The sequence below is a fragment of the Bos indicus x Bos taurus genome, chromosome 8 (genome assembly GCF_003369695.1).
Source record: "Bos indicus x Bos taurus breed Angus x Brahman F1 hybrid chromosome 8, Bos_hybrid_MaternalHap_v2.0, whole genome shotgun sequence".
In the NCBI taxonomy this organism is placed as follows: Eukaryota; Metazoa; Chordata; class Mammalia; order Artiodactyla; family Bovidae; genus Bos; species Bos indicus x Bos taurus.
Genome location: NC_040083.1, coordinates 43,984,011 through 44,000,967, shown reverse-complemented (window position 1 = coordinate 44,000,967; position 16,957 = coordinate 43,984,011). Strand labels below are relative to the sequence as shown.

The 16,957-nt window shown below is 40.5% G+C and overlaps 1 protein-coding gene across 4 annotated transcripts in view; it reads left to right on the top strand.

Annotated features, from left to right (window-relative positions):
* Positions 1–16,957, top strand: part of DOCK8 (dedicator of cytokinesis 8) — a 266,249-nt gene that overhangs the window by 92,475 nt on the left and 156,817 nt on the right. For all 4 annotated transcript variants that reach the window (XM_027549402.1, XM_027549403.1, XM_027549404.1 and 1 more), the window contains one exon: positions 1,924–1,995. In XM_027549402.1, the coding sequence (XP_027405203.1) occupies positions 1,924–1,995 (72 nt within the window). The remainder of the gene's footprint in view (positions 1–1,923; positions 1,996–16,957) is intronic.

Here is a 16,957-nt window from a genome sequence, read left to right as displayed (position 1 = left end):
AGATTCACATCCTCCTGGACATTTTCAACCTTCTCTTCTTTCCCAAAAAGTCCTGGAAAGGATACCATGAAACAGGCTGCTGCCCTCGTTACTCGGGGATATTTCAGTTTTAGTTTGGACTTTATTTCATCACCGTTTAGGAAGTTGGATGACAATGACATGGTATTGTTTTGACCCTTTATTCTTTGTTTAGATAGTTCTCATTCACATAGAAGAGCTGACCACATTCTCGGCTCTTAACATTTTGAAGACACTCACTTCCCAGAAAACAAAATCATGGTGATCCTTGGGAAACGTTCTTCCCTGTTGTCAGTCCATTTGTTCAGATGTGACTTTCACATTGGTAACATCTATAATTGTTACCTTTGGTAGAGAATCATTCAGTTTTGTTTTTTTGTGTAAAATATATGGTTGTCTTCAAAAGAGATCAGAATCTGGGGAAAGCCTGTTTAAAATACAATCAGTTTACATGTAGGAGGATTCTTTTTTTGAAATTTGATAGAAGAGATAATTATGCTCAGTTTTTGAGCATAATACTGCCCTGTCACCAGAATTGATAACTAACACATTATCTGTCTGATGGCTTTCACAATCTCTACTGTTTCAATCGTTGCCCAAAAGTCTGGCGTATAATTAAAGCCCAGGAAAGTGTCACCATCATCAGAGCAAACAGCAGCTGACTCCTGTTGAACCCACTTGCCTACCTAGGAACTTGCTGTTGAGGTGTGATAGTGTAGTGGGTGTAAGCCTACACTCCTAAGTGAACAGCCTGGGTCAAGTCCCTGTTCTTCCACTTGCTGAGTGACTTTGAGCAAGATGTTTTCATCTCCTCCCTCTGCAAAATGAGAATAATGTTAGTGCCTGCTCTGTGGAGCTGACTGATACTGAATTAATACATATAGAGGGATTGCCCTAGTGTCTCGTGCAGAAGGAATGGCACACGAATGTGACCTGTCACAGGGAGGTCTCACTATGTGCCAGACGCTCATCTCAGAGCCTCACAGACTTCATCTTCGTCACAGCTCTCCCAAGGAGCACTGCGTGATTACTGCCACCACGTATGATGAGGAGACTGAGAAGGGCTCGGTGACGGGCTCAGGGTCACATAAGGAATAAGGAATGGGCTGGGGTGTGGGTACTTAGGGCCCGGAGACCACACATCTGACGTTTACAGTATTCCATCTAAAACTAGCAGGCAGTCCACAAGGCAGGTACTGTCCATCTTTCTACAAACCGGAAAATTATAATTTAGAGCATTTGGACCTGTTTATCTATAGTACCAACACATTTGGAAGAACAGCAAAACAACACAAAACAAAACAAAAAAACCCACCTTTGCTATTGTGGGGAATTCATGATTTCTAATTTCCAGACTCTGAAGTATTCCAAGAGTCGATCTCACGACTCACTCTATACCAGTAGACAAAAGCCACCCGACTTAATAATCACCAACCAAAGCCAGGGCCCGTCAGCTCCTGAAAACACAAGACAACTCCTCTTTCATGGACTTCCAGAAAGAAAAACATGCGTGTCCTAACAGGGTTACACATGAGCAAAAAATATGCCCAGATCACCCTTGGGACAGATTGGTGTTTATACTTATTCTTCTGTTTTCTATGTGATTACAGCTAGCTCTACCTGTCTTGTGTCAGAATGCCTTCAGGGATAGGTACAGTCTAACACGGTTCTCTGTAATAAAGAAAACACACAAAACATAAAATGCCAACATGTTTGTCTCATCAAGGTAAAAATGTTACTGCCTTAGGAATATTTCAGATACTTGAAAGGATTGGAAAACAACACCCTTCCCATTCTCAGTTGATACAGCTTTGAAATCATGCTGCTCTCCTTGGTTATGATAAAGGATTGCTTCATTGTTTTTATCTGGTGATAACTTGTTTTATGTTTTTTCCGTCTCACTAGAGTTGAACTCGACCCACACGTCAGGGACTGTGTTCAGACCTATATTCGGGAGTGGCTAATTGTGAATCGGAAGTAAGTTCATTTTTTTCCCTCTTCACTTGTATATTTACTTTATATTGTTAGCTTTTTAAATAACTTTAAAAAAATTAAACTTTAAAAAAAAGTTTAGGCTTATAAGAAAATTGATTAGAAATACTGAGAATTCTCATATACCATGTCTTACACATTTCCCTTTATTTTTAACATATTAGGATTTTTTTTTTTGTCCTTAAATGGCCATGACCATTGATTTTGGAGATTACAAATAAATTTTACCATAAAGGTAAATTTGCAAATACAATATCCATTAATAGTGAGCATTTGACTATATTTTGTAGCACTCTCCTGCTCAAATACCTTATAAGGCATCCTATTTTCTGCTGTATCAAATATAAACACCACCTGCTTGCCTTTCAAGGATTTAACAATCTGGCTCCACTCTATCTACTGAAACTAATATCACCTAACTCCTGGAGCCCTATCCTTTCTCTGGGCTGACCTCTTTCTCGCCATTGCACCATGTGACCAACTCAGTCCTTCCCCCACACCTCTGCTCTTGCTGTCTCCCCTCTGGGCATGCCGTCTCTTCTTTCATCTATCTTCCAAATCCTACCTGTGGATAAAAGGTCAAATCAAATTTTTATTGTGCAACTTTCTCTGACTAATTTATCCTTCCTTGATAGAATTTTACCTAAGTATGGAACATTTGATACAATTGATGAGCCAGTGTTGATACATTATTGTTAACTAAATTCCATAGTCTATGATAAGGCTTATTTTTTATGTTGTACATTCTGTGGTTTTGACAAATGTATAATGAGGTTTATCTGCCACTGGAGTATCATCCTGAATTGTTTCACTGCCCTAAAAATCCCCTGTGTGCCATCTGGTCATTCCTGCCTGGCAACCACTTATGTTTCTTCCATGTCCCTCTATGTCTTTTTGTGACTTGATAGCTCATTTTGTTTTTTGCTGGATAATATTCCACTGCATGGATTTACTCATAGTTTTATTTATCCACTCACCTATTGATAAAGGACAGAAATGGTAGGGACCTAACAGAAGCAGAAGAGATTAAAAAGAGGTGGCAAGAATACACAGAAGAACTGTACAAAAAAGATCTTCACGACCCACATAATCACGATGGTGTGATCACTGACCTAGAGCCAGACATCCTGGAATGTGAAGTCAAGTGGGCCTTAGAACTACGAACAAAGTTAGTGGAGGTGACAGAATTCCAGTTGAGCTATTCCAAATCCTGAAAGATGATGCTGTGAAAGTGCTGCACTCAATATGCCAGCAAATTTGGAAAACTCAGCAGTGGCCACAGGACTGGAAAAGGTCCATTTTCATTCCAATCCCAAAGAAAGGCAATGCCAAAGAATGCTCAAACGACTGCACAATTGCACTCATCTCACACGCTAGTAAAGTAATGCTCAAAATTCTCCAAGCAAGGCTTCAGCAATATGTGAACTGTGAACTTCCAGATGTTTAAGCTGGTTTTAGAAAAGTCAGAGGATCCAGAGATCAAATTGCCAACATCTGCTGGATCATGGAAAAAGCAAAAGAGTTCCAGAAAAACATCTATTTCTGCTTTATTGACTATGCCAAAGCCTTTGACTGTGTGGATCACAATAAACTATGGACAATTCTTCAAGAGATGGGCATACCAGACCACCTGACCTGCCTCTTGAGAAACCTGTATGCAGGTTTGGAAGCAACAGTTAGAACTGGCCATAGAACAACAGACTGGTTCCAAATAGGAAAAGGAGTACGTCAAGGCTCTATATTGTCACCCTGCTTATTTAACTTATATGCAGAATACATCTTGAGAAACGCTAGGCTGGATGAAGCACAAGCTGGAATCAAGATTGCTGGGAGAAATATCAATTAGCTCAATAAGCAGATGACACCACCCTTATGGCAGAAAGTGAAGAAGAACTAAAGAGCTTCTTACTAAAAGTGAAAGAGTAGAGTGAAAAAGTTGGCTTAAAGCTCAACATTCAGAAAATTAAGATCATGGCATCTGGTCCCATCACTTCATGGCAGATAGATGGGGAAACAGTGGAAACAGTAGCTGATTTTTTTTTCTGGGCTCCCAAATCACTGCAGATGGTGATTGCAGCAATGAAATTAAAAGACGCCTACTCCTTGGAAAGAAAGTTATGACCAACCCACTCTTGAGAGTCCCTTGGACTACAGGGAGATCCAACCAGTCCATTCTGAAGGAGATCAGCCCTGGGATTTCTTTGGAAGGACTGATGCTAAAGCTGAAAGTCCAGTACTTTGGCCACCTCATGTGAAGAGTTGACTCATTGGAAAAGACTCTGATGCTGGGAGGGATTGGGGGCAGGAGGAGAAGGGGACGACAGAGGATGAGATGGCTGGATGGCATCACTGACTCAATGGACGTGAGTCTGGGTGAACTCCAGGAGTTGGTGATGGACAGGGAGGCCTGGCGTGCTGCGATTCATGGAGTCGCAAAGAGTCGGACACGACTGAGGTATGGAACTGAACTGAACTGAGACAGCATATTAAAAAGCAGAGACATTATTTTGCCAACAAAGGTCCGTCTAGTCAAGTCTGTAGTTTTTCCAGTAGTCATGTATGGATGTGAGAGTTGTACTGTAAAGAAAGCTGAGCGCCGAAGAATTGGTGCTTTTGAACTGTGGTGTTGGAGAAGACTCTTGAGAGTCTCTAGAATTGTTTGTCTGGTGGACTGCAAGGAGATCCAACCAGTCCATCCTAAAGGAGATCAATCCTGCGTGTTCATTAGAAGGACTGATGTTGAGGCTGAAACTCCAATACTCTGGCTACCTGATGCTAAGAGCTGACTCATTGGAAAAGACCCTGATGCTGGGAAAGATTGAGGGCAGGAGGAGAAGGGCATGACAGAGGAGGAGATGGTTGGATGGCATCATCGACTCGATGGACATGGGTTTGGGTGGACTCCAGGAGTTGGTGATGGACAGGGAGGCCTGGTGTGCTGAGGTTCATGGGGACGCAAAGAGTCGGACCCTACTGAGCCACTGAACTGAACTGAATTGAAGGAGAAAGTTACTTTTTAAACACAAAGAATAGAGTTCTTTTGTTTCTGCTCTGATGAATTTTGGGGGGTTGCAGGGGTTAATGAATCAAAATTTGACCTCAGATTTAAAGGTAACATTTAAATTTGTGACCAAGAAATAAATTACTTGTCTTCTAGTCACTGTTGGCTCAGTCAATAAAGAAGCTGCCTGCAATGCAGGAGACCTGGGTTTGATCCCTGAGTTGAGAAGATCCCCTGGAGAAGGGAATGACAATCCTCTCCAGTATTCTTACCTAGAAAGTCTGATGGACAGAGGAGCCTGGTGAGCTACAGTCTATAGGGTCGCAAAGAGTCAGACATGACTGAGTGACTGATACTTTCACTTTCTAGTAAAAAAGGTCCTTCTCTCTTGTGTTCATCAGATGTTCTTTGATATTGTCCTGAGCTTTATGTCTCCATGCCAGTGACCTTGACAGTTGCCTCTAATGAGAAACATCTACCCACACTAGAATTCTCAGTGTGTTTGTGTATACATGTTAGGGTGCTGGCTGGGAAGAGTCAGCAATAGGGGGCATACTCCACTCACCCAGCTAGAGAAACATCAGAGAGCCTGTAACAACACATAAGTAATTTGAAATTCTTATTTCCTCACCTCTCTAATACTCCAGTAATAATTTTTGTTCTGTGGGGTAAACGATGAAAGACTTTGGAGACCGGGTTTTATCCAGCTCCTGGAAGGGTGCCATTGAATTTGTGCTGATGTGTTTTGGAGTAATGTCAGTATGCATACTATTTTCAGTAGCTGACAAATAGAAAGCTTTGCTTGTATGAAGTAATTAAGAGAAAGATGTTAATCTATCGTCTATTCTAAAGTGAATGGAAAACCAAGTTTGCTGGGCAGTCAGATAAGATTATACTTTGCTGATAATAAATAAAAGATTTCAGAACAAGTTGTTCTCATGCTTTTAAATGTTATAATTAGAGATACTTTCTGGATGTGAAGGTTCTAAAAAAATCTGAGAAGGGACAATAAATAGAAAGGTCCATTTTGCTGCATTTGGTTTTTATTTTCTGTTTGGGACAGTGTGCTTTTTCATTCTTCATGGCAATTCCCATTGGAATTTTTTTTCTCTATCTTGAACAAACTTAAAGGACTCTTCTTAGAATACTCATTGTAAAAATTTTAGAGATCATAGGGAAACAAAAAAACTCAATTTCACTATAGACAGATAACCGTCATTAACATTTGGTGTGTTACCTTTGAGTCATATTTCTTTGTTTATATTTATATAAAACTTAAGTCAGATTATTATTTGCAGCATGCTTTTTCAGTCTTTGCAGTAAGTGATAATTAGCTCTTTGCTATTAAATATTTTCTTCAACACAGTTTTTAATAATTGTATAATATACATAGATACAAAGATTTATTTAACCAATTTTTGTGTTTAGATGATTCCCTGTTTTTCAGTGTTATACCCAGCAGAGCAACATTGTTGTGTTTAGTTGTGATTTTTTTCCTTTGGAATAAATTCCTATAAGAGAAGTTTCTGTGCTTAAGTGTATGCACAAATTTAAGGATTTGGGAATAAGATATCAGAGAGATTATTAACAATATATGTATGAATCCTCAAGAATATTGGATGTTTTCTTGTCACAAATTTCTAATTTTATTTGTGAAAAGGTAGTCTTTTATTTGCATTTCTTTGGTTATTTAGATTTGGTATCTTTTTTCTGTAAATTTGCTGACCATTTGTAAATTTTCCTTGGTGCTCTGCTTATTCATTAAATTCATGTATCTCTATTAATGTTTTTGTCTGATCATGTTTATCTTTAGGACTGCTTTCATTTGCTAAAAAATTAACTCTTTTTCTTTCATATAATACAAATTCCTTACCCAAGAATACTTTTTTTAACATTCAAAATTATTTATTAATGAAATCTATATTAGTAAGTTTCCTAATTGTTTATATTTTTGCTGTCATGCTTAAGTTTAATCCACAAACCTAATATTATTTACTAAGAATTTTGAATTAAACTGTTAATCTAGATAATTAGCCCCTTTGATTATTGCTTCTGTTCCCTTGTGTGTCTCCACTTGTTTTTATCTCTTCTGTAGGAACAGTAATTATTCATATATTTATTCAAGTTTTGTATCTTTTTATTTTCACAAAACAAAGCAATATCTGTTTTAACATTATGTTTGGCAACATATAAAAGATGAGACTTGTCATTGGCCCTGTTATCTTCACATTTGGCTAGTGGACCAGTTTGTTTCCCAGAAATTCGCTAATGGACAGGTTGAAATATGCAACTTTGAAACTCATTGTCAGTTTCTGGAAAGCTTTGACTAGTGTTTTGCTGAGAAAGCATCCTTTTCTACTATTTGACCCTTTGGTACGCTAAATCTGATACTCTAACATAAAGGCTATAATTCCTAGCACACACCCCTCCCAAGATCATTCTGCCCTCATGTGAATCCATAATACTTTATTTGCAAGGAGCATCTAGTACATTATTGCCAGATGCCCTTCATCTCCTAACTCTACATATGTTTTAGGCTGCTTGTTTTCTGTGAGTTGTTTCTATACGGTTGCAGATTTGATGGCAGAAAGAGAAAGGCAAGGAAGGTGGTGGTTCTGGTGATGTCAGTAAAACCAGGTGAAACCTGTGAGTGGCTTCGTAGATAAACCACTACAATGAAGAAGGAGAATTTAGATTTCTGACTATTATTATAGACATTGACTATTTAGGGACTGGCAAGAAGGAAAGTACAAAATGCTATCCTCTGTGTTCCCCTTTGGGGAGACAAAGTGTGGTACATCCTTCTTCTAGCTTCATTGGATCCACAGAAATTCTGTCTACACTTAGGCATTAAGTTTTCTGTTTTGGTGAGTTTCCATTTTTCTGTGTCTTCATAGGCTGGGAAGTTCGAGAAAGTCACATAATGGTTGCTGACCAGTTATTAATTGGTGATTAATGAGCTTTCATTTGAATTTGTTATTTTATGTGTCAAGTAGTGTGTGCCTGTTTTGAAAGAAACCAAGCAATAAGGAGTGTACTAAGTAGAAAGAAATCAAGCAATAAGGAGTGTACAAAGTAAAACACTAGTCTCTTGCCTCACTAATCGCTTGCTTCCTGTCCTCTTCAACTCACTCTTCTTTTTAAAACTTTTTCTCAGATTTATTTTTTATTGAAGTAACATTAGTCTATAACATTGTATGTTTTACATATACAATGTTATATTTCTATGTATGCTACAGTATGCCTACTACCAAAAAAATTGGTTTCTATCCATTACCATATGGTTGATCACCTTTACTCATTTCATCTTCCTTTTGCCCCTAAGCCTCCACCACTCTGTTCTCTGTTTTGGAGAGTTTTTTGTTTTTTTCCTACTGACTCTAAACTGCATAGAGATCATTGGGTAGCCTTCCAGATCCTCTTTTGATCTCCTCACAAACACATATGAATACTTGTATTTTATATAAATATTTATATATGCCAAATATAAACACACATACATATTTTACATACATGCATGATTGTTTTCAATAATGTGTTTGGCATCTTCCCATATCAAAGACCTATCTATCCCTTTCTTTTAAAACGCTGCCTGGCATTCCAGGTGTGAAGGAATATACCATAAATTATTGACTTCTTTTCTGTTGTTAGACACTGCAGTTGTCTCCATTTTTCATGATATAAATGATACCATAATGAAAATCCATTCACATTTGCCTCTACACATGTGTGAATATTTCTAAAGGTAGAAATGGAATCATATAGTCTAGTAAGTACTTCCAAATTCTTCTCCAGAAAAATTGTGTTAATTTATTCCATCACCAACTGGACATGAAACTGCCCTTTCTCCCCATATCCTTGCCAATGCTGGATATTATTGATTAAACTAAAACTTAAATTCCTGTAATCTTATTCTAGTTATTGTTTTTAAACTGGAAGCTGTTGCTGCTGCTGCTGCTGCTATTAAGTCGCTTCAGTCGTGTCCAACTCTGTGCAGCCCCATAGATGGCAGCCCACAGGCTCCTCCGTCCCTGGGATTCTCCAGGCAAGAGCACTGGAGTGGGTTGCCATTCCTTCTCCAGTGCATGCATGCATGCTAAGTCATTTCAGTTGTGTCCAACTCTGTGCGACCCCATGGACAGCAGCCCACCAGGCTCCTCTGTTCACAGGATTCTCCAGGCAAGAATACTAGAAGCTATTATACTCACTTTAATAAGATTGTTTTCTATCATGGAGTTTTCTTCTCTTACTCATCCTAAAATCCCATTTAAATATACGTCTACCATACACCCTTTTTTCCTTTGCCTTTTGATTCTCTACTTTTCATAGCTGTTTGTAAGGGCTCCTCAGACAACCACTTTGCCTTTCTTTTTCTTGGGGATGGTCTTGATCACTGCCTCCTGTACAATGTCACAAACCTCTGTCCATAGTTCTTCAGGCACTCTATCAGATCTAATCCCTTCAAATCTATTTGTCACTTCCACTGTATAATCATAAGGGATTAGATTTATGTCATACCTGAATGGTCTAGTGTTTTCCCTACTTTCTTCAATTTAAATCTGAATTTGACAATAAGGAGTTCATTATCTGAGCCACAGTCAGGTCTCAGACTTGTTTTTGCTGATAGTATAGAGCTTTTCCATTTTTGACTGCAAAGAATGTCAGTTCAGTTTGGTTCAGTCACTCAGTCACGTCCGACTCTTTGTGACCCCATGGACTGCAGCACGCCAGGCTTCCCTATCCATAGCCAACATCCAGAGTTTACTCAAACTCATGTCGAGTCAGTGATGCCATCCAACCATCTCATCCTCTGTTGTCCCCTTCTCCTCCCACCTTCAATCTTTCCCAGCATCAGGGTCTTTTCAAGTGAGTCATTTCTTCTCATCAGGTGGCCAAATATTGCAGTTTCAGCTTCAGCATCAATCTTTCCAATGAATAGTCAGGACTGGTTTCCTTTAGGATGGACTGGTTGGATGTCCTTGCAGTCCAAGAGACTCAAGAGTCTTCTCCAACACCACAGTTCAAAAGCATCGCTTCTTCTGCGCTCAGCTTTCTTTATAGTCCAATTCTCACATCCATATATGACCACTGGAAAAACCATAGCTTTGCCTAGACGGACCTTTTTGGCAAGGTAATGTCTTTGCTTTTCAGTATGCTGTCTAGGTTGGTCATAGCTTTTCTTCCAAAGAGCATGCATATTTTAGCTATTGTAAATAGTGCTGCAGTGAATATAGGGTGTATGTATCTTTTCAAATTAGAGTTTTCTCCAAGTATATGCCCAGGAGTGGGATTGCTGGATCATATGGTAGTTCTGTTATCAGTTCTTAAAGAAGCTTCTATCCTGTTTTTCACAGTGGCCCCACCAACAGTGCAGGATGCTTTGTGGAGACCTTTTCAAGCAATATTTCATAAGAAGTGACTCTTTGAAAATTTAATGAAAATGATTTTGGTTCTAGTTTGCTTTAAGTGTGCAAATGGTAGTGATAAAAACAGAGTAGATTTACGTGTGACTAAGCTCCATCCCAGGGATGGGGGAGCCTGGTGGGCTGCCGTCTATGGGGTCGTACAGAGTCGGACACAACTGAAGTGACCTAGCAGCATCAGCAGCAGCAAGCTCCATTTTATAATATTTATTTTCTACTTTCTAACAGATTTTTGAGAGACAGCCTCATATGGGATTTCATAAACTTGCTAGATTTTTCAAAGTTGTTCTCGCCAATATAAATAGATTCAGCAACATGTATGTGTAAGCTGGTTGGGTAGGCTTTTCTAGTGTATGAAATCCTTAGGGGACTGTCCCTCGTGATTCAAATAAAAAGTTTCATATGATCTAATGTCCTGGCACAAAACCACCCAACTCAAAATAGTGGAAAATACAGGCAAATTCTAAGTTGCTTCCTAAGATTACACTGCCCTAAATGACAGCACACTGAATTAGTGAATGTTTTTCCTGAGAAATCAAATTTTAAGGGGAAAAATTCGAAAGGAATTAACTAACATTAATTTGTTCTAAGGTGGAAAGAAAACAGTGAATTAAAATTCATAGTTCACACTTGCCCTTTGTCTTTCTTAGGACATGTGCACCTTAGAGGATGTTGATGTCATAGATTCAGTGTCACGCTTCTTCATGGGGAAACTTGCATGGGCCACAGAAATAAAAATCAGGAAACAACCTAGTTTAAGACCTTATGTGTGGTAGCCTTGGAGACCAGAACTATATCTGCTTTAGCTTTCTTTATTGTTTTCATAAAATACACAACTTATTTCCAAAAACGTTTACTTGTGAGTGAACCCCCACAAATCCCCTCCGCAGCACACACATAATTACAGCCATGCGCCTGCCCTCCACCTTTCTCACGTCATCTCTCTCTGTGCCTCTGTTCTCCATCAGGTATGGGCATGGCCATGAGGTGAATTCTAGGACATTTCCCTCAGATTTAAAGATAAAGAGTTATATCTATGATTTAAAGGTAAAGACTTTGTATACTATATCTGAAGAAATTCATATCAGATTTTATCCTCAAAAGAAACTTAAATCTAGGAGAAATGAGACTTCTTGGCTGTTGTTCTTTTGCTATTTTATGTAAGTGGATGCTTTCTTTTCTGTCCTTGGTTTTGTTAGAATGTTTTCTGAAGTCCTTTACATGGATCCCCAAAGACATAAAAAATGGGCATTAAAAAAAATGAGGTACAGAATAGTGTGAAAAATTCATTTCACAACATTTCTACTCTAACCCTGTATCTGTGCCAGCCCTCAGGGTTTGGGGATGAAAGCATGAAGACTAGGTGTATTCCATGGCTGTGGATTTGAAACCAGAGCAAACCATGCTCCCCTTCCTCATTCTAGATTTAGCATCTACTTCCCCATTTTAACGTCTCAGAAGGTTGCAGAGCTGCCGGGTGGCAGCACGGGTAAAGCTGGCTGGAGAGGAGAGGCCAAGGGTTGGTAAGCATGTAAAGATGACTCATTTCAGAAGTGCCAGCCACAGAAGGCAGAAACCACCATGAAGTAGGTAGTGAGACTGATGGCTGAGTGCCACCAGCTACCAGAGTGCCAGCCTCATTACCCAACCCGGGCATCTGAGCCAAAGAAAGCCATGTTCCTGTTGAACCTATTTGCAGACAAGAAGAGACGGAGAAGTAGCCAAGTGGTAGAAAGACTCATTCTCATGAAAGGAACACAGTCTATTCCTTCTCCAGAGAACTGTGTTCCTTTTTTTCAAATACTGCTGCCGCTGCTGCTAGGTCACTTCAGTTGTGTCCGACTCTGTGCGACCCCCTAGACGGCAGCCCACCAGGCTCCCCTGTCCCTGGGATTCTCCAGGCAAGAACACTGGAGTGGGTTGCCATTTCCTTCTCCAACGCGTGAAAGTGAAATCGCTCAGTCGTGTCCGACTCTTAGCGACCCCATGGATTGCAGCCCATCAGGCTCCTCCATCCATGGGATTTTCCAGGCAAGAGTACTGGAGTGGGGTACCATTGCCTTCTCCTTTTTCAAATACTACTGTTAACACATATGGGGACAATCCAAAGACTAAACATATTTTGAGAGTGTTCTCTTTAGGGATAGTGTGGTGGAGTACACAGAATCTGGACCATAGAGTCTGGGACTTGGGTCCAGATGCTGGCTCCTTATGTAATGGCTATGAGACCCTGGGCAAGTGAGCTAGTCTCTCTGAACCACAGTTTCCTCAAGTGTGAAATGCTGGAGGAAATGTTGCTCACTTTGAAAGCCTGAGTAAGGATCGGAAAACAATGCGTGTTCCTTTTCTTCTTTTTCCTCTTTCCCTTCCTATACCCTTTTCTCTTTCTTTCCTCTCTTTGTTGTACAATTTGGTGTGAAAACCACAAGAACAAGTTAGCCATCCCTGCCTCAGGATAAAGATGAGCTGAGGAGGGCCAGAATAATGAGCTGAAGGCCAGACAGGGTGAGGAGGGCACACATTTAGGAGGCCTGTCGGGCACAGAGAACCAGAACCTACGTAGTGTGAGGAGGGTGTGTGAGCCTGGGGCAGCCTGGCATGTGGTAGCAGAGCAGACGTTCTGAGTGGAATGAGGGGAGCACACACGTGGAGGAGAAGCCCAGCTTGAGGGGTCAGAGTCCGGTCAAGGATGTCCTCGTGGGGCGGGAGTGTCGCCTGGCACTAAGCGTCAGCATAGACTGGAGAGGACGTCACATCACAGGGACAACCCTGGTGCAGGGTGGCAGAGTCAGAATTTTAGGGAGGCAGCTGGATGGGGGAGGGGCTGATGTTGGCAATGGTTACATATAAGGGGAGTGATACGTATTAGGGACAGTAGGTGGCAGATTTTTCACTGCCTGAGAAGTGAGTTAAAAATATGGGAAGGAAGAAAACTAGAATGGATACTGTGATGTCAGATTGAGATTGCAAGGATCAACATGAATTCCTGGCTTTCAGCCCACACATGCGTAATCACACACACATACCCTCCCTACTTAACTCTGTTCACTGAAAAGACATAGGAGGATCAATACTTCCATAGCAATAAGCACACCCAACACCAACATCTTGGCTCCTAAGAATCATTTTCCACTAAAAAGAAGCACAGTTTCTTGGAGAAATGACTGATACCAGATTTGAGGGGGAAAAAGAAGTAAGATCACCTTGGAATGTCTTGAGGTGGAAAGTAGGATGTGATCAGTGCCTGCTGGGGGCATGTGGAGAAGACGTAAGAGCAGCTGAAGGGATTCACCCTGGTCAAATTAAGGATGATTAGAGCACCAAAATAAGTAATAATAGAAATGGAGTAGGATATGTTGAATAAAATAGGAAACTATGAATCTGTAATGATACAAATAAATAAGCTGAAAGCTTGATGAGGCATGAGGCATTTACAATAATCAAACCCAAGTGGAGGGAGTTTCTAAAATATAACAGGCCTAAAATTTCAAGGTCATGAAAGTCAAGGAAACACTGAGGAACTGTTCCACAGTAAATAAGACTAAAGGCATATGATGTGCATGACTTTGGATAAGATCCTTTTGCTCTAAAAGGTATTTCACATTCGGTGAAAGCTGAATGAGGTCTGAAGATTAGGTAGTGGCGTGCTGTGATTCATGGGGTCACAAAGAGTTGGACACAACTGAGCGACTGAAGTGAACTGAACTGAACTGAATGTGTCAATGTTAATTTCCTGAATGTGGTGGTTGCATACTAATTATGATGGATAATGCCCTTGTTTATATATGCTCAGTTTCTGGACTGTAGTCTACCAGGCTCCTCTGTCCATGGAATTTTCCATGCAAGAATACCTCTTCTTGCCATGGCAAGGTGGCAAGAATACCTATTCATGGCAAGGTAGGAAGAATACTGGAGCAGGTTGGATACTGGATCCTCTAGGGGAATCTTCCCAATCCAGGGATGGAACCTGAGTCTCTTGAGTCTCCTGCATCTCCTGTATTGGTCAGCGGACTCTATCATCAGTGCCACCTGGGAAGCCCCTGTTTGTAGGAATGACACACTAAAGTATTCAGGGGTAATGGAGAATTAGGTCAACTACTTACTCTCAAATGGATTGGGAGAGGGAAAAGGCTTTTCTAGTATATTTTCAATTTTTCTATAAATTCGAAATTGTTTCAAAACTAAAGGAAATTAATATATGTTAGGTGCCTGGCATTGTAATAAAGATCGTTAGTATGTCCCCTTTGCCATCTTGTGCATTTATTTCACAGCTGCTTTGAGTATATAGGAGCTGTTGTGCCCAAAGACATTTGAGCAATTCACTCTGCCTCTCAGCCCCTAACCTCCCACTTTGGGTTGGTTGGTAATAAGCAGTGCCCGACTGGCACAACAGCACTGGTACAAGGGGTATCATAGTCCCATTTCTTGCCTCAAAGTGGGATAGTAGGACAACTTTGCAATGTGAACATTCCAGAGTACCCTGTGTATAATGCCAAGAATTTATCTGAGCCTGCTTCCTTAGTTGACTCCTGTAAGAGTTCCCCATCTCCCTTATAGGCTTTTCTTTTCCAAAAGTGCACACTCTCAAAAATCACGTGCACTTGAGTCCTTGTCTCAGGATCAGTTTCTAAGGGATCTCAACAGACAATCACTAGTCTAAGACAATCTCTAAGACAATCACTAGTCCAAGAAATGATAGCTGTATTAGCATCAATGATAATACCATTAGATGCAATACCAGTGCACATACTATAGTTCTAAATACCCTTAATTTGTGGATATGTTGAATTTAAAATCTCCTAAAGCTAGTGGAGGTGATGGAATTGCAGTTGAGCTATTTCAAATCCTGAAAGATGATGCTGTGAAAGTGCTGCACTCAATATGCCAGCAAATTTGTAACACTCAGCAGTGGCCACAGGACTGGAAAAGGTCCATTTTCATTCCAATCCCAAAGAAAGGCAATGCCAAAGAATGCTCAAACTACCGCACAATTGCACTCATCTCACATGCTAGTAAAGTAATGCTCAAAATTCTCCAAGCCAGGCTTCAGCAATACATGAACCGTGAACTTCCTGATGTTCAAGTTGCTTTTAGAAAAGGCAGAGGAACCAAAGATCAAATTGCCAACATGTGCTGGATCATGGAAAAAGCAAGAGAGTTCCAGAAAAACATCTATTTCTGCTTTATTGACTACGCCAAAGCTTTTGATGTGTGAATCACAATAAACTGGAAAATTCTTCAAGAGATGGGAATACCAGACCACCTGACCTGTCTATTGAGAAATCTGTATGCAGGTCAGAAAGCAACAGTTAGAACTGGACATGGAACAACAGACTGGTTCCAAATAGGAAAAGGAGTACGTCAAGGATGTATATTGTCACCCTGCTTATTTAACTTCTATGCAGAGTACATCATGAGAAATGCTGGACTGGAAGAAACACAAGCTGGAATCAAGATTGTTGGGAGAAATATCAATAACCTCAGATATGCAGATGACACCACCCTTATGGCAGAAAGTGAAGAGGAACCAAAAAGCCTCTTGATGAAAGTGAAAGTGTAGAGTGAAAAGTTGGCTTAAAGCTCAACATTCAGAAAATGAAGATCACGGCATCTGGTCCCATGACTTCATGGGAAATAGATGGGGAAACAGTGTCAGACTTTATTTTTCTGGGCTCCAAAATCACTGCAGATGGTGACTGCAGCCATAAAATTAAAAGACACTTACTCCTTGGAAGGAAAGTTATGACCAACCTAGATAGCATATTCAAAAGCAGAGACATTACTTTGCCAACAAAGGTTCGTCTAGTCAAGGCTATGGTTTTTCCTGTGGTCATGTATGGATGTGAGAGTTGGACTGTGAAGAAGGCTGAGTGCCGAAGAACTGATGCTTTTGAACTTGGTGTTGGAGAAGACTCTTGAGAGTCCCTTGGACTGCAAGGAGATCCAGCCAGTCCATTCTGAAGGAGATTAGCCCTGGATTTCTTTGGAGGGAATGATGCTTAAGCTGAAGCTCCAGTACTTTGGCCACCTCATGCAAAGAGTTGACTCATTGGAAAAGACTCTGATGCTGGGAGGGATTGGGGGTGGGAGGAGAAGGGGATGACAGAGGATGAGATGGCTGGATGGCATCACTGACTTGATGGACGTGAGTCTGAGTGAACTCCGGGAGTTGGTGATGGACAGGGAGGCCTGGCGTGCTGCGATTCATGGGGTTGTGAAGAGTCGGACACGACTGAGCAACTGAACTGAACTGAACTGAACATCCCTATTTCTGCTGAACTATGTTATTTCTATATGGGACATTTACTTTCTTACCAAAACTGAAAGTAGAACTCTGAAACGCATTCACTTTAGGATTCCACTACTAGAATTCTCCCCCTAAACAAACACCTGCATGCAGCTGTTTTCCTGGTTAAACTTGTTCCATTTCACCCCTTCCAGGAAGTCTTTGTGGATTTCCTTCCCCAGGTGTGTTGCTAAAACTTATGATTTAAATTGGAATTGGAAATTCCAGTTTTCTGAT